Raw genomic sequence first — 27939 nt, 5'->3', positions numbered from 1 at the left:
ATGTGGAAGAGTAAGGTGGCCCTACAATTGAGATTATACAGGTTGACGTTCCAGCTTTCACAATATTTCCATTAGCCCTGCTTTCTGAATGTCCCTCCAAATCAGAAGCACTGAACATAACCTCAGATGCTCATTACACTTCCCCCCTTGAATCCTGGCAACTCAGAGGTTGTTTTCAGCTCACCACTGAAATTTGAAATTCTCTCTCCATCAAGTTCATTGATTCTTCTTGGTCAGATAAATGCAAACTTCTCAGCTTTCAAATTGCTGATATCCCCACTGGATATTACCTCTTTCTTACACTTAGAGACATCAGTCCTCCCAGCTCTCTGATCACACCTTTCATTTCAAAAGGCTAGTGCCTCTTTCCTCTTTCTAGATCCACTTCATCCTGGAGGCTCACCGAACCTGCTGGGTGATAACTCTGAATTTCTTCTCCATTCCTCAGCTGGCACCTCTCCATAGCCTGCTACTTACTACTGCTGATAGGACATTTTGCATTGGAAACTCACAATGGCAGCAAATCTCAATGACCGGCAAATACGAAACTAATTCCCCCATCCCCAGCCTTCCCAACCAAACTGTCACCTCTTTCTTACTTTTCTGGCAAAGGCACTTTTATCCTCTTGGTTCTCCAAGCTCGCCACCTTAAAATTAACTTACAGTCTCCTCTCCCCGACTTCATATTCCATTAGTCATTTACATACTACATGCCACTAGAATCACAGGATTCCAAATCCAGATGAGGCCTTAGAGATAATACAGTTGGTGCCTATGCCCCACAGGATCAGAACCCAAGACTCAATCTCCCTATTTTGCCATGCTGCTTTCCTTCTACTACCTGGTGTTCCACACACATCTGCTAATGGGGTATTCAAGAGTGTGGGGTCATAATCCCTCATGCCAGAGAGTTCATCTTTTAGTTGGGGAAAATTTGAGAATGATTAAGTACTAGGCTAAGTAGCACTGGGAAGTGTAGTAAGAATTCTCAAAAAGGACAGTACGGGTTAGAACAGATAAATGTTTACGGAAAAGGTGGCTCTTGAACAGCAGTTTAGAAAAGGTAAGTTCCAAGAAGAGAGAATACCCTGAGGAAAAAAGCAAGGAGACAGGAATGGACACTGTATGGTCAGAGGGCAGGTCTGTATGTGTATGCTTCTTTCCCACCTGAAATACAACAGCAAGGATGAGATCTGACCTGTAAATTCCTGCCTAATTTTTCCTTATCCTCAAAATGTGTCTTCATTTTTAGTTTCTATTTGCTACAGAATAGGGCAATAATTTAAATTTCAGAACTCAGGATGACTCTGTTCAAAAAGTTTATCACTCTGAAATATCCTGCCCTAATCCCCTCCCTAACCCCTCACTGATGGGTTTTACTCTTGCCTTTAAGTTGATAAACAATTAGAGGCTCTCTCAATTTTTTGTATAAGAGAGTTGCTCAAAGAAGTGTTTTGGGGGAAGGCAGCTCTTTCAGTCATGTGTAAAATAGATGGAGAGAGATGGATCAGGGCAGGGCAGAGCTGGAGAAGTGAGCTAGTGCACAGTCTGGGTGGATGCTTTAGAAATACCCTGGAAGTGTTAATAAAGGCCTAAATTAGTATGATTGCATCTGCAGCTAACAGGGGATAGTGGACACGGCAGATATTCCCCAGGAAAAATGATAAGATGTGCTGAAAGCTTGAATATTAGACACCAAAGAAAGATGATGCCAGCGTGGCTCCAGGGCTCCCAGTCGCCAACTCTGGCCACTCTGCCCCAAACTCCCTCAAATTAAGTTCTTAGTCTCCATTTCAAAAGCAAGACCCTTATCACCTCACAACTACATAATGGCTTTTCCCCTTCCTTGAAGTCCTTCCAAATCGTTCAAATAGCCAGCAGAACCTCTCTCATATACCACTGTCGGCCCACAGTAGTTCTTACCACTGTCTGTCAAAACAAAGCCAACTACTAAATAGAAAACACATCCGCTAACAACCAAGATCAACCAGAATCAACCAAGTTCATCTTCCACTTCCTCCCAACAATAGCTCAGCTATGTTAACCTTTGTTTGTTTTGCAAAGACTTTTCTCTCTAACTCTTTCCTGTTATTCCAACCTGGCATAAATTCCCAAGCTCTACTTTGCTAATCCATAGTTACTGCTTACTTAACATTCAAGCTCAAAATTGATTTCCTCAGTGAGGCCTTCCTTTGGATAAACCAGGAGTCAAACACTCAATGTTTCAATGTCTTCAAAGACCCAAAGGTCTTTGGAACAGACGGATGTAAGGCAACAAGGAGTGGTGAGTACCTGGAAAATGAATGCCCAAAGGAAAGAAATCCAAATTTAAAAATGTTAAACCTGTTTCTAGCCAAACAAAACTCTGGTGCCACCATTTTGCTAACTTGGAACTATGTAACTATGAGTTAAATCTCATTAGCTGTTTGTCCAGATCCCAGCGTCTACTGTTCCACTACATTGGGCATATTTTTTCATAGGTTGTCTTATTCCTGATTGTTATGATACAGGAGTCTTAGGCATATGTAACTTACAAGTATTACGTGCTCAGCTAAAAAAAAAAGTATTGTAAAATCATTTTGTATATATTCTCTTTATATACGAAGTATACCACTATACATATTGTACACATATGCAGATTACTATTCAGGGTTGTACAGACAAGACAATATGTACTATTCTTCACAACAATTTAGAAACTTGCAAGAGTAATTTTGACTATATACAATTTTTTTTTACCTCATGCCCTGAATTTAGAACTTGACTTCTTGACATGCTTATAGTTTTACCTATACAGCTTGACTCCTCAACAAGAATAATTTTTATTTACATAGTTTTCTAATGTATGGCACAGAGCATTTTTATATCCATCGTTTCAAGTGAGCCTCCTAAAATCAGCCCTGGGTGGTAGGAAAGCATCATTATCCCCCATTTCAGAGACAGAATAAATAATGAGTCTCTAAGAGGTAGAATACATCACTCAGGATCACAGACCTGGTGATTAGCAGGGTTGGGCCTTAAATCCAGTTCTCTGAATTCCAAATACAGTACTCTTTCTTTCTCTTGCCTCTGAAATGTGTTACCCCCTAGTGCTAAATATTTAAAAGACCTTAAATGTTCACTCAGTTCTTTTGGCATTTTGTTTCCAAGGAAAATGAATTTCATAAAGTAAAAAAACTAAAGTATAATTTAGTTCAGTTTCTGATTAAAAACTGAAAAAAATAGTTTTTATTTCCTTTAAGGATGATGTATAGTGAAAGAACATAAATATTTGTTACCATTTTATTTAATACATAATAAAACACTCATTTATGGAATAGTTGTATGTACTTATCCAAACAGGGCAAACTAAGCTCATTGTTACTCAGAAATTCTTTTAAGATATCTAGCAATCTAGAAAAATACTTAAAAGAACCTCAAAAGCTTTCCTGATTTTAATCCCAGTTTTAGAAAAGAACATGTTAACTAGGCTACAGCTCTTGAATGTTTTCAAAAATGCCATAGGGCCGGGCGCGGTGGCTCACGCCTGTAATCCCAGCACTTTGGGAGGCTGGGCGGATCAAGAGGTCAGGAGATAGAGACCATCCTGGCTAACATGGTGAAACCCCGTCTCTACTAAAAAAACGAAAAATTAGCCGGGCTTGGTGTGGGCACCTGTAATCCCAGCTACTCGGGAGGCTGAGGCAGGAGAATGGCGTGAACCCGGGAGGCGGAGCTTGCAGTGAGCCGAGATCGCGCCACTGCACTCCAGCCTGGGCGACAGAGCGAGACTCCGCCTCAAAAAAAAAAAAAAAAAAAAAAAAAAAAAAAATGCCACAGGAAGAAACAGAACTCTACACCACTTATTTTGTATCTGATCACTCACTGTGTTATTAAGAGAGCCACCAGGAAAAAGTTTAGAAGTCAATACCATTATAAGCAAATGTCTAAAGCATGTTAGTTTTTTATCCAAATTTGTTTAGCCTAAGTTTAATTGTATAAACATGACCTCAACTCATTGTATCTTTAAACATTCGCTGAATACATTCCCATTAGAAATGAGTTTCAGGTAAGGTTTCAACTTTTGCTTTTAGCTGTAATTAAATATTTTCACCAAGTAGCTCTTCTGAAAATCAAGTTACTCTAGGGCTTAAGGGAATAGTATTTGAGCTATAAGTAAGAGAGTGATCTGGTATTTATTTCTAACCAAGAACACAAAGGCAGATTGTAACTGGCTAGGGAAACTCCTTCAACAACCTGATAAAAGTGATGGTTTGCAGTCAAAAGATTCTGTCAAATTTTAGTACTTTCACTGCTCTTAGAGCTCCTTGAATTTACGCTTTATACCTCTTATGAAATGTTGGGCATTCCTAAGCACAGAATAGTAGTACAGGCAATGCTAAAATGCTCTTAAGTTTGGTTATACTCTTGACATCTGCATTTACAAGCCAATGCTACTGCAACAAGAATTGCTCTGTGACCAAAGAGATCTATGTACACTTATTTCCAGGGACTATTCCTCACAATATATCAGAACTATAAAAGTAATATATAATTTACTGAGTCATTTTCCTAAGAAATATTAATTTTCCTAAGGAATATTAATTCTGACATGATTCCTTCGGGGTGGGAGAAGAGCACAGCTGCGTTTTTGGAGTTGAATAAAAAAGTTATCCTATAAAGGTAGTTTATAACTATCTCTTGATTATTTACATATTGCTTACCCATGTAAACAAATTAAATGTGTGGTTACCTTTCCCTTATCAACAACCATCAGTTTTACAAATATACAAACAAGAAATAGCATTCTTGGCCTAGAAAATAACAATATTTCTAAAAAATATTATAGAGATCTTTCCAACTTTATTCTTTAAGGTTAGAGATGTTTTTGAGATACCTTTAGCTTCCCTTTTGAACCCATCATGGGACTTTGAGTTAACTAAAGGTTAACTCTTGAATTATTCTTTACTTAATTCAAGAATTCTTAAATTATTTGAAATCAATCAGCAAGTATTTATTAAATACTTGGTATCTACCTTTGTATCTAAGCTGCATTATAAGCCATGATAAAGATACTGCAAAGAAAAATTCCAATGTCAAATATAATTTTGGAACTTTGCCCAAAACAAAAAAACTTTCTATAAGTGGTGATGGTTCAAGTGAGTACTTAAAGTGGATTGTTTAAAGAAACAGTTATAGCTAACCAGTTACTATTTGAGTGTTTACAATGTATCAGGCACTATCCATTTTTACTACCACCTCTGGGAATTCTCAGAAGCACCCTTGTAGGGTAGATACTATTATTCTCATTTCTCAGGTAAGTTCTATGAATTACTGAAGGCTACACAGCTAATAAGTGACCTGGGGCTCAGAACTGCGCTCTTATTCAGCATTTTATGTGGTTAGTCTTTCCTGCCCCTCTTCAACAATGGTAATATAAAATTTGAAACTGAAAGCCAGAGAATTAAGAATCACTTTTTTGGTTTTGCACTATGGCAGAAGGAAAATACCAGACAATTGGAGAACTTGTTTTTACTTGCACTAGTAAAAAGTAAATAAGTAGACACGCTTGGACAAAATAGATCATCTTTCCTTCCCCCTATACTATTTAAGAACTGGTAGTAATGATTCTTTTGTTCAAGAGTCACTTTTTTCTTTGTTCTTTAGGACATCATCTGATAGAGAACCCAAAGAAGACTATCTAGTAATTATATTTTAACCACTGTAATAAAAAATATCTAGGCAAGGAGAGAGGAGGAAGAAAGAAAATTGGAGTTAAAAGCAGAAAATAGCACAGGAAATCAGACAGTTGATCCTGAAGAAATAAAATACACTCAGCTCTTGTTAAAAGCCAATAATATGCTTAGAATAATACATGATATGAAATTTAGAAATAATCCAAAACTACTTTAAAAAATGGTATCTCCTTCTTTGCCTCAAACCTTTTACTAGATGCCAAAAAGAAAGTCATTAAGCTTCACAAAACCAATCTAGTATTTTGCCCTGTGAGTCAATGTAACCTTAGATTCAAAAGAAATTCCTTTTCTGCAGATTTGGAAGTACCAGATTAAAGAACATATGAAGTAAAGAATAATTTCTTTCTAGCCACTACAGCATGGAAAGAGTGAAATATAAGGGATTATCAAAACCAACATCTATTTAGCACAATCCTTGTTTTGAAAGATAGCTTCTAGAAAACGGTGGCTATCTGATACATGCCAAATTTTATTTATATATATATAAAATCTTCATATATATGGTTGTCTTAAATCTTAGGATTTCAAATAGCTCTTGAACATGGAAGGCAAAAATCTAAACCGAACAACCAGCCAAAGTTAGTTACTGTGAACCAGCATTTAAATCAACAACACTTGGCCAGGCATGGTGGCTCACACCTGTAATCCCAGCACTTTGGGAGGCCAACGTGGGTGGATCACGAGGTCAGGATATCGAGACCATCCTGGCTAACACGGTGAAACCCTGTTTCTACTAAAAATGCAAAAAATTAGCCAGGCGTAGTGGCGGGCGCCTGTAGCCCCAGGTACTTGGGAGGCTGAGGCAGGAGAATGATGTGAACCCGGGAGGTGGAGCTTGCAGTGAGCTGAGATCACGCCACTGCACTCCAGCCTGGGCGACAGAGCAGGACTCCGTCTCAAAAATAAAATAAAATAAAATAAATAAATAAATAAATAAATAAATCAACACTTGAAGCATAGTATCCCACCATTTTTTTCCCCAGATTTAATGTGAGCCTTATAATTGTATAATTAGCTTATATATCAAATCTGACTGTAAATGCAAATAAAGGTTTCCTGGGATCATGAACTCTAAAGCAGAAGTATAAGGAGAAGTGGTAAAATAAGCTTAGATTGGAAGATGGAGTTTTTTTTTTTTTTAAACTAGAAATTAATAAAATGTGGCATCTAAAACATTTTTTACAAAGGGAGCCATCAGGGGGCTTGAAACTGAGAGACTACTTGATCATACTTAATGTTCTGAAAAGATCACTCTAGCTGCTGTGGATTATGGGGGAAGGGTAGAAACTTGAAGGCCACCTCGAAGTTTATGGCAGTGATCCTGAGGAGAGATGATGGTAACTGGGACTGGAATAGCAGTAACGGGTGGGGTTAGATTCAGGATATTTTGAAGGTTGACAGTACTTGCTGATAGATCAAATATGTCAAGAAAACAGGAGACAAATCAAGGGTTGCTAGTCAATTTCTAGGCAATTGATAGTTCTGCTACTTACTGAGATAGGGAACACTTAGGTAGATAGAGATTTGAGGAGTAAAATCATGAGTTATTTTTAGAAACAGTGAAGATATGGAATCAACCTAAATGCCCACCAATGGTAGACTGGATTAAGAAAAGGTGGTACATCTATACCATGGAATACAACACAGCAATGAAAAATAATGAGATCATGTCCTTTGCAGAAACATAGATGGAGCTGGAGGCCATTACCCTATGCAAACTAACACAGGAACAAAAAAACAAATACTGTATGTTTGCATTTGTAAGTGAGAGCTAAACATTGAGTACGCATGGACATAAAGAGGGCAATAACAGACACTAGGGCCTACTTTGAGGGTGGAGGGTGGAAGGAGGGTGAGGATCAAAAAACTACCTATTGGGTACTATGCTTATTACGTGGGTGATGAAATAATCTGTACACCAAACCCCCATGATACGCAATTTACCTACATAACAAACCTGTACACGTACCCCGAACCTAAAATAAAAGTTAAAAAAAACTTACTTGATCCCTCATGGAATCTCATATCAACAAAGGAGAGGATCTTTTTTTTTTTTTTTTTTTTGAGACGGAGTCTTGCTCTGTCGCCCAGGCTGGAGTGCAGTGGCGCGATCGAGAGGATCTTTTATAATAACAAAATCAGGTAACATTTTTATAATTTCCTTTATGTCTGTACTTATTGAAATAGTTGATTGTCAGAAGATAGTTTTCTCCTTGCAATGATTAGCCACACCCTTGAGAAAAACTCCTAAAAGGGTAAAAAACACAGTTTGGATATGTAAGGTTTGAGATGTCTATTAAACTTTGATGAGGAAGTATATTGGAAATCAGTACTTGGAGCTAGAGAAAAGGATAGATCTGGAGATAAATATTTGGGAGTCATTAACGTATAGATGACATTTAAATTCAAAGGACTAAATGAACTCATCCAGGGAGACTGAACAGATAAAGAGAAGAGAGAGAGAGCTCCAACATTCAGAGGCCAGTCAAACAGAGGAAAGTAGGCAAAGGAGAATGAGAAAGAATAGGCAGAGAGGTAGGAGGAAAATCAGGAAAGTGTTTCTAATAGGAAGAAGTAGTCAAGAGAATGGAATACCACTGAGGTCTGGTAAGATGGAAACAAAGAGATGACCACTGGACTTTAACAGGGACCTTGGCAGGTATAACCTCACGGGTGTGGTGGAAACAACAAGCTGAGCAGAGGATAGCAGGTAAAGAAGACATCTCCTTGAACACAAACTTTATAGTGTTCATTTTTTTCACATTTGCCTGCTTCTAATAAAATGACAAGCACTTTCTTGGCAGGGACCATTCATGACTTATTCAGCTTTCTATCTCCAATGCCTAGTTCTATCCCTGGCAAATGTCAGAAGATAAATACATGTTCGCTGAGTGAACAAACGAATATTTGGTAGTTTAACTCTTCTACCTCTTAACTTTTTATTAAAGAAAAAACATCTTAAGATACTCAGCTGAGTTTTTATTACATGGACACTTTTTCTGGTTCTTGAGGCATCATGGTTTCTAATAATGGAGCCAAAAGCAATGATATTAAATGTTATCTTAAAATATGCTAATACTTAAGTTTCTAGCTAAGCATATTTAAGTCTTAAAGTATCTCTGTGAATCTTATAAGAAAGTTCAAGCCTGGCTACACCCTTGAATAAGCTCACTGTTCACTGAAAAAGTCTTCCAGATTAGGTTATCTCCCTGGATCAAGAACCAAGCACTCATAGTAGTCCATTACAATGTGTATGTATAGCAAGTTTTAAGCACTCATGATTCTTTTGTTATGTTTTTCATAAGGAACTGCCAACAAAAAAAAAAATAAAGGAATCAAAACACCAAAACAGGAATAGAGGAAATGTGAAGTAATTGAAAGTACTCCTTCAAGGCCTTTAGGAATTATACTATTTCAAAATAAAACTTGAAATGTAAATCCAGGAACATTATATAGAGTTACTTACGTTTCATTAATCAATAGGACAGAAACCACAGAAGGTCTGATTTCCATGTTAAAATAAAATTAGATTTCATATTATCAGTGCTTTATGATGGCCTTAAGTACAATTTATAGAGGTTATTCAATAAAGAAAGTCTATAAAAATACAAACAAAATTTAAAATGCCCTGCTCAAAACCAAATTTTTCCCAAAGAATTTCAACTTTCCTCAAAACATCAACAATCTCCAAAATTTCCATCCAAATAAAACAGTTTATATAAGACATGTTAAGTAATACAGCACTGTTTTATATAGCTGTCTGCCTCAAACTCCGAATATACTTCTCAAATATAAAACATCTAATCAAACCCAAGTCTTTTCATTATCAATTAAAAGACTGAGTGAATGTTCACCAAAATGTCACTCACATCTTTATCTCTCCTACCCCCAACTCCACTCTCCCAACTGCTTCCAATTTCTCCTTTTCTATTAGGGGTACTCCTCCTAGTGCCAATGGCTAGAAATCTCAATTCAATCCTGCTTCTTTAAAATATCTTGTTAAATTCTTTTTTTTTTTTTTTTTTTTTAAGACGGAGTCTTGCTCTGTCGCCCAGGCTGGAGTGCAGTGGTGCGATGTTGGCTCACTGCAAGCTCTGCCTCCCGGGTTCACACCATTCTCCTGCCTCAGCCTCCCGAGTAGCTGGGACTACAGGTGCCTGCCACCATGCCTGGCTAATTTTCTTTTTTTTTGTATTTTAGTAGAGACAGGGTTTCACCGTGTTAGCCAGGATGGTCTTGATTTCCTGACCTCGTGATGCGCCCGCCTCGGCCTCCCAAAGTGCTGGCATTACAGGCGTGAGCCACCGCGCCCGACCGATATCTTGTTAAATTCTATAGACTCTATTCATCTCCTACCTCTCCCACCAACACCCTAGGGTGGACTCCAGTTACCTCTGGCCTGGACCACAAACTTCTTCCTAACTTGTCTATCTCCTTCCAGATTCACATTATAGTCATCTTGCACACCAGGGCCAGAATAATCCTAAAATGTAGATCAAATTACCTTATGTTTCTACTCTGTTCACAGAATAAAATCCCAACTTCTTAGTAAGGTAATGAATCTGCTCCGACCTACTTTTTCTCTCTTAAACTCAGCTATATTTTTCTCTTGCCCTTCACGTTAAGCAGAACAGGGTCTTTATGGCAATTCTTGGAGCTTGCCCTAGCTACCACTCTTCTTTGCTTACCTATGTCATTGTTTCTGCTGGAGATGTGGTCCCCATCCAGTTTGTCTGCTAAAATCTTGCTAAAATCCTTTAAGACCCAAGAATTTTAGACCAATAACATATAGGATCCCCGTGAAGAAAAGAAACTCACGCCATTTGTTTAACAATCTAGTTACTATGAAACCAGTAGCCAAATGCCCTTACTGTAGAGGTCAATTCAAGGTGATAATTTTATTCATGAATCTTCAAGGAGCTTATAGCTTAATGAATAAAATTCCCTTTTCTTATATCCTGAATTAAACCATGCAAATACCAGTTTTGGTCTTTGCTGGCAAAGTATTAGTGGCAACTCTTAAACCAGTTCTTCCTGAAGGTTTAACATGGCTCTCAAGAGCCATAATGCTGCCACAGAAAAAAATAGGAAGGAAGGAAAGAAGGAAGGAGATAAAAAACAAAAGACAGAGATAGCAATCCTCGCTGGTAACCTGACCCGAGTTATGCCGTGTTTTCCAGCTTTAATTTGCTCTAAAGACATGGACATTAGTTTATTATATTCTACTCCAGAACTGCGGGAAATCTGTGCATAAGCTATAGAAATTCTGTACGGAGCTGAGGTATGCAGGACAGTCAGATGTTGGGTTATATACATGTTGTTTTCTTTATTGTAAGACTTACTTCATCTTCAATGTAGGAATGGCCATAATATCACATTTTAGGGATATTTTCTCAAACAATCCAAAATACATTTGGCCCAATCTAACAAATGGTGGGCTGGATCTAGTGCCGGGCTCCTAAGCTTCTCTGTTGCAGAGAAAAGGGTCATCACAAATTGTTAAAAGTGACCTAGCCTTGGTTCAGCTGAAATTCTCATTTTCCTCTCTCTGCTGGCTTTATCACCAATTACCTAATAAGCCTTAGGAACACAGCTTCTGTAATTTTTCACAAGTGCAAATGGAGCAAATGGAAAGGCTGAATCTGGTGATTGTCCTTGGTAAGCTTTTCTATAAGCCATTCCAAGAATTCTACGCCCCTTTCCTTTTAAAATCTTTTCTTGAACATGTTCCAATCCTTCACATATGTTCTTTCTTTCTCTTCCCAATTCTGGTGCCAAGCTTCCCTGTCTATCTTTTTAGGCAATCTGGCTACTACTTTTCTCAGGGAGGAACACCCTCCTTTGCATTGAGCAACTGGGTATCTGAATAAACTTTCCAAACACCGAAGAATGGGGTACAAACTTGACTTTAATTGATAAAAAGCATTTTAAAATCAAGCACAGACTGAAAATGGGTCTAAGTTAAAAGTCAGTATGATTAATTTATTTACATTAAACTTGGCTACATTTTAAAAGTGGAGCAAATAGAATCTGTTAAAGCAAACCTCACTGTTTTGCTTAATAAACATGTCCAACAGTGGTGGCAGTGCTGTGCTGGCAGGTCTGGATGCTCAAGTGGTGGCTTAAGAACAGTCTTCTGTATTATAAGGCAGATTATTGAAAACACATACAAAATATGGGCAGGCAGAAAAAGAAAGAGAAAAAAGCAGAGTATGAGTCTTTTCTGTTTCTTAACCTATAATGAATCAAATGCTAAAAAGTTCACCTGGTAGAAAAAAAGGATAAGGCGAGGAAGTCACTTACCCTCTGACCTGTGGACTCAGTGATTTAACAAAAGGTCAAGTAACACATTGAAGGGAGCTACTATGAAGGACAATCATTTTGGAGGCTTAAATAAGAACTTATGCTTTGTAAATAGCATCTAAAATTATGAAAAATTAAATGGCAATACATATGTACAAATTTTAAAAACATTACCACTTTCCTAGAAGACACTAACAAAGGCAGAAAAATGTATTTCAATCCAATGGAGTTGACAAGAGAATGTGTTAGCAGAATCCCACTTAAAGGCATCTGCTTTCTGATCTTCAGGGATAGAGCAGGAGCAGCCCCTGCCCCCAAACACAACTATGCAAGACTTTTTATGTAATAGTTCAGCAAACATGGTAGTATTATTTGAGCCACCACCTTTGAAACTTTGAGTAAACATTTTTTAAAAACTAAATTGACAGGCTCAGCAACAACAAAATCTGAAAATAATGCTTTGATAAAGTTTTTGTTATAAAAGTAAATTACTCAAACATCAAAATAAAGCCAGCTGCATTACTGAGGAACTTAGCTAAAATGTATTTTTAAGTGTCAGATTTTAATTTTAAATATAGTTTTCCATTTGGGGGAAATATGTAATTACAGTAATATATGCTCATTTAAAACATGTAGAGCTTATGTAGACCACACAATTACAGATAACAATTTAAAATGACTATAAAGTTGTAATTTGTGATTTTATTTATTTAGCAACTTCTCTCCTCATTCAAAATAATCTACATTTTAAAAGGTTAATATTGTAGATATCTGTATTATCATGTCTAAATTTTTCTGCCAATCATGGAAATAACTTTCCAGTAAACATGATATACAATCAACTTGAAACCATTTCTGTATTCAAAGTGAGTGGGAAAACAACTTTTAGAAGATATTTACTCCAACTATAACTCTCATTGCTGGACTCACAATGTCCCTCTGCCTGTTTAGAAAGGCTCTCAAGATCACTTCTCTAAAAATAGGAAACCCGAATAATGAAGGTCAAGTAGGATTATGCGTCTTTTGAAACAGTGAGGAATTGTAATTTGAAAAAAAACAAGATTTCAGAATTTTCATCAAATATTCTGTTTCCAAGAATGCTAAGAACGTTGTAAATTTGCTCAATTATATCTAGAGAAGTTCTCTGTTCTGCCTAAATCATAGCTTCCTAAAATTTTTAAATTCACTTCTCTGAAGGCTTACGTCAAAGTGGGTTAATTTAGAAGAGTAACTCCAATAGACAAAATAATTTGGACAAAAAAAGAATTCTCTGATGCTTAATTTAGCAAATTAACCTGTTGAAATTTCTGGCTCTTAAGTCATTAGAAGAGGAGTAATAGTCATCACTTTACATAGGCCAGAGCTGCTTAGAGGCTACCTGTCATCAAGTACCCTCCTATATGAGTACAGGAATGGTGGCGGACAGTTTTATATGAGAAATTAAAACCATTTCCCCCGCAGAGAGAACAGGTTTGACCACCAGAAACCTCTTCCCAATTAGCCAATCCATGTGAACATGTTCCCAAACAGCAGCTTCAATTTAAAGTCATGAGCCCTATTTCTAATAACGATGGAAAACAAGAAAGACCAAATTAATATCCTCCCACTGGAGGATAAAAGCTCAGTCAGATGCCTACTGCTAGCAACTGTTACTGTGCCCATAGAGGTGCACTGGTCTGGCTGAGTCAGGAGGAGGGGCACTGAGGACACATAGGTGGGCAGAGCCTGCAGTAGGTACCAATGGTACATTCAGTCACCAGAAAGGTATCTATCTCATTTTTTTGGTTTCTTCCCAGTTTTCATCCAACTGAGGTTGACAGTTTCACTCCAATTCCTGCTTACTTGTCCACACCCCTTAAAAAGTGTTTCCATGGCTGAGCTGACAGTGAGTCCTGATAGGAGCTGGTTAAGGATGGTCAGCTTATGTACCATACCCCCCATGCCATTGTTTCTACCACCAGTTTTGCAGGAGAAAAGGAATTCTAGGACTAATACAAGCTACCTGGCTCCATGCTTTAAGGTAGAGAGATCTGGAAAAAGTCTTCCTCCTTTCCCTTTGCTGCCTCTGTAGAGACCAACCAGACTCATAAATGGGCATGTACAGAAATGGAAAAAGTACTAGAAGCAATCAGAAGCAAACAAAGCCATTGACGACTTTGGTACCTCTTAAAAAGTAATTTTTTTTTTTTTTTAAATTAAGAACTAAGTGGTGGGTTGGGAGAGAAAGAATTTTTGATCTTCTGTCTCCTGGAAGCTACTGGTATATAAATGCAGGGGCTTTTAGAGCACTGTAAACTTAATCCCAAATATGAAAACACTAGGGTATAGGAAGCAGAAATGAAGGACATACAAAGGTAGGAAAAGGCCCTTCTGGGGCCTCCAGTGGTCATGCAGATCAGTGGGCACTGGGGGCATCTGTCACTTCACTTTCCCTTCCCCAAGTGGACCTCCTCATCTGCCCCCTTTCCCCACAAGTGTACACCGTCAATCTTGCTGTAATCAACTGTACAGTTTGCCTGTTGTTTTCCCAAGGTAGCTGGCTGACCTACTACCCCCAGAGATGCCTCTTCCCACCCACTGTGTCGAGTCTTTCTCTGCTCCTCGGGTCTGCTCCTGAATAGGGGCTGGCCGCCTCCTGCTGACTTCTTTCTCTCTGGGCCTCTGGGTTTTCTCTTCACATCCCCAGACCTACCTTCTTCCCACTGCCATTCCTTCCCACGCCCTTCCCTTGGAACAGGCAAGCTTATCTTTCCATCTTGCAAGGCTGAGTTTCTCTCCAGAGTTTCTCTCCACTGTCTGCTTCTGTCCCTCTGCCTGTGTTTCTGGCTTCCCCCATATGGGCCTCCCACTCCGTCTGATGCTGGTCTTTTCACTGCAGGTGCACCTATCTAGAAGTAGCTATTGGTACATGCAGTTTTCTATTTCTTGTATGTCTCCCAGCCATTCTTGAGGTTTTCTCCCGAGATTTCACTGTATGTAGGATGGTACCTTTCTCCCTGTGCATGCACTCCTCCCTGACGCCCCCTCACCCCACCACACAAAGTCTGTGAGTCCTTTTCACCATATGCTTCTCTGGTTAGTAACACAAGTGTCCTAGCACGTACACTCATGTGTCCACCCAATTCTGTGAGTGCCTTCCTAACAATACACTCACCTCTGAGCCTCCACTGCTGTTTACAAATACCCTATCATGTGAGTTCATTTTCTATCCAAAGCGTGCACAACTAATGCCTTCCTCTGTGTGCACACTTATGTCGGGGTAGGGCGGCTCTCTCCGACACTCCCAGTGAACCAGGGTTCACACCTCTCCTGCCGCTCTGCCTCAGACTCTGCCTTTGCTTTATGTATTTAAAGTGCCTGGCACTAGTGGGAGCTCAACAGATGTCAATTCTTTTCCCCACTTTTAGCTGAATAACTATGTGAGTCTGTGTCTCGGTGTCCTTCTGCCCCTCTGCCTGTTTTACGAGACCGGTTGGAGTGTGTTCTTCAGTATAGAATGGGCTATTTGTAAGATGCCCCGTGGGTTCTATCTCCCTTCCGACTCTTTCCTCTCCTGTAAAACGTTACAGGTTCCCCCATATGGCATATCCCTCCCTCACGCAATGTATCCACTCCGGTCTCCCACATAGGCATACAGTACTGCATGTCCATAAACTGTTTCCCCATGCACCCTGGTTACCGCGTCCCTTCTCGGTGCTTCCCTCTCCCATTTTTTTTCCAACATGAAAGCGTCTGGATTTGTAGTCCAATTACAGTGTATGTGCGCCTATCTGAGCCTCTCTCTGTACTGGAGGAGTGTGTATGTGTGTGTGTGTGTCCATGGGCTTCTCTCGAAAACGAGGGGTGAGAGGCCCGAGTCTCTGCCCGGGATTCATTGTATCCTCCCACCTTCTGGCTCGTTCCCCGTTTACACTTCCCAGAGTCAGCCCAAGACGCCGGGAGCTTTTTCGGGTACGTTGAGCGTCCGTGAACCTCTCTCCCCAGAACCCGATGTCTTGCTCCCGGGGAGCGCTAAGAGTGTGTGAGTCCTCAGTTCTCTCCCCGGGTTGGTTTGTGTCCGCCCCGGACGCGGCGCGTCTCCAGTAACACGATGCGCTGGTGTCCCGGAGTCCCTGAGAATGCAGGTGTGTCCCCTCCCCCCCGTACGCGAAGCGCCAGTGTCCCCGCCGTTCCAGTGTGCGCCGCCCCCTTACACGGACTGCCTAAGTCCCTATCTCTATGAGTACACCGTGTGCCCCTCACCATGCGCCCGAGTCCCCATCTCTTCGAGCACACAGTGTGTCCTCTGATACATGGAGCGCCTGTGTCCCCAAGTCCCTGGGAATACAAGGTGTGTCCCACCCCCACACGCAGAGCGCCTGTGTCCTGTCTCTGAGGATCCACCGTGCCTATGTAACTAGAAAACGCAGACAGCTGGTGCCTGCGAGTCGTCCCTGGTTCCTTGCCCATACGCTGCTCGCTACCCTCCTTCCCCGCCGAGGGTAGCGTGGTCATCTCACTTCTCTTATCGGGGCTTCTCTCCTTCCTTGGGACCCAGCAAGCCAGGAAATCCTCGGGCGCCGTCGGAAAGTCCCGCAGCGGCAGCGCAGCCGACCCAGGGCTGCGGCTGCCTCGGCCCCGCCGCTAGGGGCCGCCCGATTGCCCGCTTCCTCAACGCCCAGGCTAGCCCGGGACCGCGGCGTCAGCCACCCTGCCCGGCCCTGCCCTGCCTGGCGGCTGCGGGCGCTGACGGCGGCAGCTGCCAGCCACGGCTCCGCCGGCCCCGCACCCGGCGCCCGGGCAGGGGGAGGCGCGGCCAGGCCGTGAGGGGTGCGCTTTGCCTCCCTGAGCCCAGCCTGCCGGCCGGCCCGCTCACCTTGTGACTCTGGTAAGTCTCGAGCGCCCGGATCGCCGTCTCGGTGAGCTTCACATGCAGTACGGTGATGTTGTCCTGCCCCAGCCGTCCGCACGACAGCCCATAGCGCTGCTCCTCCCGCAGGCCCGCTGCCCCCCCCGCCGCCATCTTAAACTCCCCGGGGTGCCGCCGCCGCCGCCGCTCCGGCTCTAGCCTCCACTGCGGCCGCGGCTGCTTGGGCTTCTGCAGCCGCCGCCACTGCTAGGGCCATCCCGCTGCTGACGTACTGTCATATACTGCGCGGAGCCAGACCTCGGACTGCCACCGCCGCCACCCGCCCCACCCTCCGGACCCGCGCCCCGCCCCGGGCTGGTCTCATTGGTCTCGTTCCCTTCAGAACCGCCCTCATCGGCCGCCCTCCACTCTCACGGGGGCGGGGCCCAAAGTCGCTGGAGTTTTACTCCTGGGACGGGACGTCCGAGAGGTAAGAGGCTGACGTCTAGGTGACGCGCCAACTTAATCATGTCTGACGTCAGGTCTGGTCGTCTTGGCTAGCCGGCCGAGATTGGCCAGGCCGGCTTGGGGACTACCCTGCTAATTGGAAGTCCAGGTTGCCTGGTCTGGTTACCTGGAGTTGGAGCCCCGCCCCTGTGGGGGATAGTAGTGAAAAGTCAGAATTGGGGAATCTCGCCCTACGCGGGTGGTGCTTGGAGAGGAGGATCTCCACCTCCACTATGTAAGGGGATGGCCGTGACCAAATAAGGACGTTGTTCCCCGACGGCTGCGGAAGCTGTAGAACTTGGTGCGTGCGTGTGGGGGAGGACGCAGCAGGCGGCCTCGCTAGAGAGCTGCTCCTCAAAACTCCTAGTACTGTAGTTGAGCAGGCGGCGTTGGGAGGAAACTGCTCACTCTAAACTTGAAGTTATCGGGTGCCACACGCAGAGCTTATAAAAACAAACAAAAAAAACCCTTGAAATTAGTGAGTCGACTCTTAGATGTAGGAGTTGTGTTAGATTTTGTGGAGCATCTTAAGGACAAAATCACGCGGGAGGTTAAATGCCTTTCGTATGGTGGGCATGGCATAATAGAGAATTGAGCTTCGACGTCTTTCCTACGCCATGCCCTGTTGTGATTCTCTGGGATCACAACTGGTTGGGATGATATCTCCTTAAAAAGGACTCTAGAAGAAGAGTAAAACTGGCATTGATCTAAATTAAAAGAAACCTTGACAATGCTCATTCTCTAATTCAGTTTGAGTTTTGTCCTTTTTATTTGATAGGGCTGTGTGAAAACCTAGCTAGGGTTTAAAGGTAAGAGGCTGTCGAGGTTAAACGAAGGAGATGGGGCGTGAGGGGTGTGCACAGGCCTGGCATACTTTCCATTCCATCCACAGGGTGCTTCCTGTGTAGGTGTGGCTAAAAGAGGGAGCCTAATCTGGAGTCCCTTTCAGATTGTGTGTGGATAGACTGACAGATGGGTTCCTGTCAGAGGATGGATTAATTGGGTGATCAGAAACACCAGATAAAACAAACCATTGAAAGCTTTCAAACTGTTGAAAGGCAGTTTAAAAAAGTTTTTTTTATAAAAAAACTGAGACGCTTGTTTTTACCCTCAGCTTATAAAACCGTGTTCTGTTCTACTGGGATTCCCCGAGACAGTTTATAGTTATTTAATCAGTATTTTTCATTATTTTAAATAGGATTAGGGCCATGATTCCATGTCCTCCCCTCCCAATAAATGCCTTCCCCACCGTACGGGTACACTCCCTTTTGATTCAGACCCTCAAACATAGTAGGTGTATAATGTGAATTACAGAATGAATTGGATTAAGTGGAAACACCTGTATTAAGTGTTGCTCCATCACAGGAAAAGTTTGTAAATTGACTTAATTTCAACCCACTAAGATTGGCTAGCTGTTAAGACATGATTAACACTTGCTAATTTAATTTACTTTAGTGATACAGTGTTATCTTAAATTCATGTAGTAGAGAAATTAAGGTAATCATCAAATTGGATTAAAAAGTTTACTCTCAGAAGGGAAATAGAGGCTTTACTACCTAGTTTTCTCCGCTTTCCAGAAGTAGAAACCTTATTCAAATAATTCATCTCTAAGCCGACTATAGTCTAAAAATAATTCTGTACTTGAATTTTTCTTTTCTCTCTCTTTCTCTCTTTTTTTTTTTTTTTTTTTTGCTTTGATAGTAAAGAACCGAGCACATAGCTAAAGCCTTAATTATTTGGGAGGTGAGGGGGAAGGGAAGTTTGACCGGAACAAGTAAAACCTGTATCCCACTGCTTTTCCGGTGAATGTGGGTAAATCCCCACCCACATGATATCCTAACTTGGCCTACTCTTACTCAGAATTTCTGATGACATCCAAGGGGGTGGGGGAGGAGTAAGGATGGTTTTCGTTGTAGTTTTCAAATATCTGACCTATAGCTTCTTACTAGTAATTGATTTTTTAAAAAAATTATAGTAGGAAAATTTTTCTCATGCCCTATTTTAGTGGGTAACAAATCTTTCACGGATTAATATATTATTGTAGTGAGTTAATGTTTGTTTGTATTTTTCCCCTTTTGAGCTTTTCAACTGTGGAAGGAGGAAATGATCAAGTACAAAGTAATATGGTAATCTAGTAGTGTCTTTTCTTTGATGTCTCACAGGCATAGTACACATTATGCCTACCTGAATCAGATGGTCAAGTTATGATGCTGGTTAGGATAGTTTATTTTGAGTAGGCTGATGAAAGGTGCTTTTTGGGAAGGTTGCCATTTTATACATATTTTCTGTATCTTTATCTGGTTTAAATAATTAAATAATCATTGAATACCAGTTAAGTATAACATGCTGTAGAGTATTTAAAAATTAAACTGTAAAGTCTCTAAAGGAATTTTCTGTTTCAATGTGGCAAGTGAACCAGTATACTCAAAGCAAAGCAATTAGAAAATTAGTAAATGCTAATTTGGATGGTGTTGGTGATAAGCTCAAAAATTCAAAGAAAGGAAAAGTCTGAAGAGGTTTAATGGAGGTGATAGAATTTGAACAGCTCTTGAGGGTTGAGTAGATTATAGATAAGTTGGAGGTGGTATAGATGGAGACAGCCCAACTAAAAATGATCTTCATGATGATGCCAGGTGAACCCATTAGTTTTATGAAGGAGGAACTGAGACCCCCATTAATTTAAAAGCAACCTGCCTAACATAACCAGGAGAGGCAGGGTCGGAATCAGCTCTTTAAGTGTCTTTCCAGTCCTTATATACACAGAATAGCTATGGATTAGATTTAATAACTGAGAAGAAATCTGTTGTATAAGACAGTTCAGTGCAGGAAAAAGGCTAAAAGGAATCTGATGCAGGGCCTGCTCCGTCTCTCATGTCTAGTATACAGTGCTGGCAAAGGATATATGAATATCAAGGCCTTCTCTGGCCTTCAAATGCTGGGCCATCCCTCATTCCAGGTTGCTGCATATTTAATGACTGTTTCTCACATCTTTGGTACAGAGGTCACCAATTCAGTTGCCTTCAGGGACCACTGGATACCCAAGTGAGTGGAAAAGGGCAGATACAATGCCATAGGGACTGAAGATGCTGGACGGTAGTGAGCTGGGAGGTTTAAAGGGCTCAGTGATTTCTTGGTTCAGCTGATTGTTGCCAGGTGAACATAAGGTGGCCCAGTGTTGCCAGATCTTCTGTATTTTTTTTAAAGCTGAGAAACAAGGATTTTTATGTAAATCTCCTAATATTTATTCTGTAACACTTAAGTTAAAAATTTTAATAAGCATTTTCTGGACACTAAAAATGTTTTAGGCCAAAGTTAGCCCACAGGTTTCTAGTTTTCCAAATATGCTGTAGTGACTGCCAATGCAGAAGGGCATTCTGTCTTATACCTGTATTAGCAGTTTTGTAGGTTATTTCTTAAACTCATCTATACAAAAAGTTAATGCTTATTAATGTCTTAATACAAGGCAATGGCTTCTGTTACAAAAAGAGAACATAGAACCTTATAGAGTTATAGCACAGAAGCTCTCTCAATGTAGAATTTCCAGAGAGAAAATCTTTCCCTTTTAAATTCTCTTCCCCAATGCTGCTTGCTCCCTTGTGCAATGGTTGTGTTTGACCCAACCGTTACACTGCTCTCCCTTCAAGGCTTTGCCCAGCCATGTACTAAAATCTAAAATGTACTAAATTTCCTTGCCTTGGACACAATTGAAGTAGAAGCTTGATAGTTTTAAAAGTACTTCAGCAGATATTTATAGAGAATAAAAGTGAGATACCTACAGTTAGGGCATAGATTTTGTTATGTAAATACAGGTTTTAAGTTGAATAATTTTTATCGTATTGTGCGAATATTTACTCTAAGTACAAGAAATGTTACATTGCATTATTATTATTATTATTATCATCATTATTGCTAAATTTGGCTCTGAGTTCCCCGTCTGAGTAGTAGGACAGTTAATTTACAAGTCATACAAAGACTCCAGAATATATGGGGAGGGCTCTCTAATCTAGGTCCATCTCTGCTGGTATAATCTTTTAGAGGCTCAAGAGTTTCTTTGTAGGAAGGGTTTGGGATGGAGCGCAACCTAGATAGAAGGAAATAGAGGACCTGAATTGAAAGTGTGTTTGTAGAGCAAACATACTGTGTTTACTTATGTTGTGTATTTTTATGTGGGTAGGGTTAAGTGGCACTGATGGGGATTATGAGAAGGGAGGCTGAAACCCTCCCTAGCCTTGTAATATGATGATGGACCATGTCCACATGATTTTCTGAAAGGAATCGCTTATCTGAGAACTTTGCTGAAACTGGCAGCCATGGGGTACTAGCCTCAGCAAAGTCCAGCCTCCCTCCCCAGGTGTATACTTATTGAGGTACTGAAAGGACACTGGACTTCGGCTGTACCCTTCCTGGGGCTGGCAGCCTCTGCTTCTTCCCAGGGTTAGGAGGTGTTACCCATCTCTGGACATCTACCTGTACACTTTCTTAGTCTCCAAAGTTCCTTTCTCTTTCTAGAACAGTCTGGTTATTTAAAAAAAAATTGTAATTTGGAAGTAAGGAAAGTCCCTCCTCCCTTCCAGTTCAAAGCCCTTCTTCACTCTTAATGGGGCTGAGTAGAAGGCTAGGTGGCCAGGGCTATCTCTCCTTTCACATGTATTGAATACACACGCACGTTAGCTTCCTAAGATGGAGATACTCAGTCTTCATTAATACCTTTTTAGCTTTTTTCCCCTCTCTCTATTCCTTGCCTTTCTCCACATTAAGAGCAGTCTCTAGAAAGTTGTACGTCCTTTGGAGGAAAAAGGACTCAGATTTGATTCCTCTAAACACCAAGAAAATTCTCCCCATCTTCCCTGATTGAAGAAAATGTCCTGTCCACAGAACTGAACTATGTCCAGCATAGTGACCAAAGTGGCCATTCTCCCAGATGATAATTGTTTTATGGCTATTCAGCGTAGTGCAAAGTGCCCTGAAAGATATCATATAGGCTCTGAAAAGGAGAAGAGTGGTAAAGAGTGACCTAACAACTCTTAGCATTTCCATGCTGTTTTGTACTAAAAAGGAGCACATGTATTTCTGAATAAACTGAGGAGTTAGGAAGACATGGGGTGGGGAGGGAATGTTTGTTTAGCCTTTCACTTTTAAACATGCCAATAGTGGACCAAATGCCATCTGCCTCAAGAATGATTTTGATAATTAATAATAGCTTATTCTTGTCAGGTGCAGTTGTGTGATACTATAGTCCCAGCTACTCAGGAGGCTGAGGCAGAAGGATTCTTTGAGTCCAGCAGTTCGAGGCTGCATTCCACTGGGATCTTTCCTATGAATAGACACTACATTCCAGCCCAGACAATGTAGTGAGACCCTATCTCTAAAATAAATAAATAAATAAGTAAATTGATGTGGTTTGGCTGTGTCCACACCCAAATCTCATCCTGAATTGTAGTTCCCATAATCCCCACATGTTGTGGGAGGGACCCAATGGGAGGTAATTGAATCATGGGGACAGTTACCCCCATGCTACTGTTCTTCTAACAATGAGTGAGTTCTCACAAGATCTGATGGTTTTATAAGGAGTTTTCTCTCTTTGCTTGGCAGTTCTCGTTGCTGTTGCCATGTGAAGAAGGACGTGTTTGCTTCCCCTTCCACCGTGATTGTTAGTTTCCTGAGGCTTCCCCAGCCACACTGAACTGTGAGTCAATTAAACTTCTTACCTTTATAAATTACCCAGTCTCAGGTATGTCTTTATTAGCAGCATGAGAATGGACTAATACATAAATAAAAAAGCTTATTCTTGATGGGGCTTTGAAGTTTAAAAGCAATTTATTTACATTACCTCTGAATTTTCTCTGTAACTCTGAGGTAGCCATTGTTTTATACTATAGTTACCTTTTAGGTAACTGAGGCGCAGAGAGGGTATGTATCACTCACTTGATAAGTGACAGATCCAGACTAGAACCTGAGATTTCCTTTTCCAAATCTCGCATATCTACCTTTGAACATGGCTCTAAGGTCTGAGGAATTATAATGAATGTGTCAGGTTATCACAGTGAAATTAATAAAGAGAAAATGGTTGGTTCTACTTCCATGGGCAGGTTGGGGGCTGGTTTTTTTGTTGGTGTCGAAAGCAAGACTTAAGTCATTTGAATCACTCTTTCCACACAAACACTCAATGTCCTTCTAAATAGCAACAAGGCAAATAAAATGATGCATTCAGCTTTGGTTTATTATAGCTAGCATATTGACTTTAATGAGAGTTATGAAAGTTAATTCTATTTTTATGTTTGGTATATATAATTTGTGATATATTGGAACCCTTGGTATAACAAATATGCACAGTGCATAGGTGCCCATTTGAAAAAGCTCAGATTATGATTTTAAATTATTGGAAAGATTTACAGTTATATCTTTGTTTTTATTGCATGTTGTTCATATCTGTGGCTCATTTAATAAGGAATCTTTGGTCAAAAACACATCCCCTAGAATATCACTTTTCCCGTGGGACTGCGTCTCTCACTTTATGTCATGGTTTCCAGAACATGTCATGACAAAAAGCAGAGAAGAAATATATCAACACATATGGACACAGAAGACTTTTTTGTTTTGACTTAGAATTGTAGCTGTAGCTGATTTCATTTTATTCTCATTCAGCTGTTTATTCAAGTATCATATTTATCATCTTTGACCTTTGCATCTGTTATGGCCTCCAATATTGGAAACGTTTGCTTTTGCCTTGGGTTTTGGAAAATTAAAAACCAATATGACCCTTATAGGTTAGAATATTTACAGAATTAGAAACAGGCAGTATAGTCTAATAGAGGATATAAGAGGTGAAGATAAGACCTACTAGGTGAGAAGCACTATGCAGGGACTAATTCAGTGATGGAGGAGTTCTGGATTGTGAGAACATATTCAGCTCAGGGTGTTGGGAAAAGCTCCATGAAAGAGTTAGCATTGGAATGTCAAAGTTTTCTAGCTGCGATAATGGGAGTATTAAAATATTCTAAGTTTAAGGATCTTATGAGCTATCATAAGGTGTTTTGGGGGAAAGACAGTAATCTGTTTTCACAGGAATATGTGGTGCTTGAAGGTGATTGTGACAGATGGAGCCAATAAAGATGGATTGGGGACAGATTGTGAGGAGAGCTTTTAGTATTGGGTTAAGGAATATGGGCTTTGATCTGTGAGCAATGGGGAACCGTTGGAGGCTTCTGAACAGGAAGTAGCGTGATCTAATCTATATGTTAGGACTATTCAGGTGACAAAAGTATAAGTAATGGATTGGAATGGATTCACTGTTGTGGGCAGTTATTGGGAAGCCTGAAGGCACTTTGATTTGGGAAAGTAAAGGGAACAAAGGAGATGACTATGGGGAAAGTAAGCAGGGAGACCAATGATCAGAGGAGGCTCTGTGTCATTTGGGAATTTGAAATAAGGTACTACAAGTGGAGGGGGAGTGATTATGACAAAAGAGAGCAGAGTTAAGAGGCAAAAAGTAATGAGGCCTTGTACTAGGGTATTAATAATGGGAATGGAGAAAAGGGGAAGAATATCATAGCTTTGTGAAGGTAGAGTTGGCTGATTTGGCAGCTTTGAGTATGAGAGGTGAGTGAGCATGAGGAATTAAAAGTAACTACTAGCTTCAAGTTTGGTTTACCAGAAGACAATATTATACAAAAAGAAACAAGAGAATCAGGAGAAAGACCTTGTTTAGGTTAGCGGTATCAGTGGATTAAATGTCTGGCAGGCATTTGAAAATGTGATTCTTAGGCCTCAGAGTCAACCTATTGAGTAACAGTAGAGATTATGAAATTGGGCAAGTTTTCTGAGGGAGGTTATGAGGAAAGAGGATGAGGAAAAGAGATTGGGGAATATTCCTAAATTTCATGCCCACTCTAATGGCGACATACTTCCTTCTTATTTAGAATTATGACTATGGTGGGCCACTCTTACCGACACAGGTATCTTATGCTTGAGGGATGTTTGCATGTATCCCTGTGTATATTTCCAAGATTTTCCTAGTGATAACATCACTCTAAGTCACTTGCTTCATGCATGTTTTTTGAGTGAAGGAAAAAGCTTTGGAATTAATAACCACCCCCTAGGCATTGCACTTATTCGGTGCACACCCATTGTGATGTGTTGACCTTGCTTACCTTACTCATTGGGAATGGCAGAAAAGGCCATTCACTGTTGTAGGCAGTTATTGGGAAGCCTGAAGGCACTTTGATCTGGAAAGTAAAGGGAACAACAGAGATTACTAGGGAGAAAGTAAGCAGAGAGACGAATGATCAGAGGAGGCTCTGTGTCATTTGGGAATTGGAAATAGGGTACTACCAGTGTAAATAATGAACAATGTGAAGCTTAAAGGATAATTTGCAACAAGCATTTAATGAAAGATCATTGCTTTTGGTAGTAGCCACATACTGAATAAAGTTTGCTGAGTGTGCACTGTATATTATCTGTCCTAAATGACTCAACATTTCAGTTTGATCCTAGGGAATATTATACAACTGGGAAAGGAAAGGAATACATTTATCTCTAAGAGCCGATATTATTGCATAGTACTAACAGAGATAAGGCCACTCTCAAATTGTCATAGCAAATGAACTTTAATGATGACTAATGAACAGAAATGTGTTTAATAACCTGTGATCTGATTTTAGAAGCTGGGCTATTAACTGAGAATAAGGAGAACTGCTCTCTGTTTCTGATTGTGTCCCTCTAATCTTTGCCTTGAATAAATCACTCATGTATAAAATGATTCTGGATAATTTAAAAGCATCAAGTATTTGAATTGCGACTTTTCTCTCCAATATTTCTCAACTAAACCAGCACAAAAAAATATAAGAAGTATAAGGTATTATTTGATTTACCTGCAAAAAGAGTATTAGCCTCTAATGGAGATTATCCACATTTCTCAAAAACAGCAGTTCGTAATGTTGATGATCTATTATGACTGTGACCCCCGATGGGCATACTGAGACTGGAGTCAGCAGATTGTATTAAACTTCAATAGCATAGAAAGCCAAGCATCATGATTTAGCTTTCTCAAGTGTTGAAAAATTTTGTTTTTGCATAGAGGAAGAAGTCTTTCCTAAATAGATTCTGACTTGGTATATTGACTCAGTATATTTGCCTCATTTTTAGGTTCCTGAATCTCTTTTTTGAAGTTTCTATCTTGTGTTTTTAAAATTACCCTATATTTTACATACTCATTGTAAGCATATAGGTTTGCACAGATTAATTAAATGTAATTTTTGAATATTTGCCAAGACAGAAGCATGGCATTGGAAATGTACTTTAAAAAAAAATTTGAAGGCACTTTTGAGTTTGCAATGACAATTATCCCAAAAAATTTACTATAAAATATTTAAGTATTAGCTCAGGTAAACTTTTTAAAATGTATTTTTAATTTACATACATTAAAATTTACTCTTTTTGGTATATATTTTATACCAAAAATTCGACAAACAGAACAATTCTATTACCTCCTCGAAGGAACTCCTTGAAAATACATTGTCCCTTTGTAGTCAGATCTTCCTGCCACCCACCCTTAACCCCTAACAACCACTGATCTATTTTCCATCACTATAGTTTGGCCTTTTCCAGGATGTCATATACGTGGAATCATACATTATGTAGGCTTTTGAGTCTGGCTTCTTTCACTTAGCATAATGCATTTGAGATTCATCCATGTTGTTGCAGGTACCCATAGTTTGTTCCTTTTTATTGCTCAATACTATTCCATTCATTGGTCCTTCACAGTTTAGCTGCCAGTTAAAGGATATTTACATTATACCCGATTTTGGGTGATTGTAAATAAAGCTGTTATAAACATTCACAAATAGTTTTTATATAAATATGTCTTCTTTGTTTATTTCTTTTCTTTCTTTTTTTTTTTGAAACAGGGTCTCCCCCTGTTACCTAGGCTGCAGTGGAGTGGCTCAGTCATAGCTCACTGCAGCGTGAAAGTCCTGGCTTCAAGCCCTTCTCACATCTCAGCCTCCCTAGTGGCTGGGACTACAGGGCATGCCACCAAACACAGCTAATTATTTTCTTTTTATTTTGTAGAGATAAGGTCTCACTGTGTTGCCCAGGCTGGTCTCAAACTGCCTCCCAAAGTGTTGGGTTTACAGGTGTGAGCCACTATGTTCAGCCAAGTCTTATTTTCCTTGGGTAAATACTTAAGAGTAGGATTATTATGTATAGTAAGTGTATATTTAACATTATAATAAGCTGCCCAACTATTGCTCATAGTGACTGTACCATTTTGCATTTGAGAATTCAAGTTTTTCTGTGTACTTGTTAGCACTTGGCATTGTCAGGTTTTTTTTTTAAGTCATTCTAGAGCATACATAGTAGTATCTCATTGTGGTTTTGGTTTCCATTTCCATAATGACTGGTAATATAGACCACATATCCATGTGTTTGTTTGCCATTAGTATATATTTTTTGTTGAAGTGTCTTTTCAGATCTTTTGGCCTTTTAAAAAAAAGAGTTGCTTTCATATTAAGGTTTGATGATTTTTATATAATCTAGATATATGATTCAAAAACATTTACCCCCAGT

The 27939-nt window shown here is 40.2% G+C and overlaps 2 protein-coding genes across 3 annotated transcripts in view; one reads left to right on the top strand and one right to left on the bottom strand.

Annotated features, from left to right (window-relative positions):
• ELL2 (elongation factor for RNA polymerase II 2) overlaps positions 1 to 17196 on the bottom strand; it is a 79722-nt gene extending 62526 nt beyond the window's left edge. The window contains exon 1 of the mRNA XM_032156792.2: positions 16894 to 17196. Within this exon, the coding sequence (XP_032012683.1) occupies positions 16894 to 17040 (147 nt within the window). The 5' untranslated portion in view covers positions 17041 to 17196. The remainder of the gene's footprint in view (positions 1 to 16893) is intronic.
• The window catches only part of CAST (calpastatin), an 800936-nt gene continuing 789659 nt past the window's right edge, over positions 16663 to 27939 (top strand). The window contains exons 1-2 of one of the 2 annotated variants that reach the window (XM_058440706.1): positions 16663 to 16905; positions 22966 to 23059. The gene's annotated coding sequence lies outside the window, so the exon portion shown is untranslated. Of the gene's footprint in view, positions 16906 to 17281; positions 17357 to 22965; positions 23060 to 27939 lie in introns of those variants that run through there. The other variant, XM_058440705.1, reaches the window with a different exon arrangement.

Source organism: Hylobates moloch, unplaced genomic scaffold, assembly GCF_009828535.3.
Source record: "Hylobates moloch isolate HMO894 unplaced genomic scaffold, HMol_V3 SCAFFOLD_6, whole genome shotgun sequence".
Classification (NCBI taxonomy): Eukaryota; Metazoa; Chordata; class Mammalia; order Primates; family Hylobatidae; genus Hylobates; species Hylobates moloch.
The sequence above is the reverse complement of the archived record's forward strand: the minus strand, read 5'-3'. Positions and strand labels throughout refer to the sequence as shown.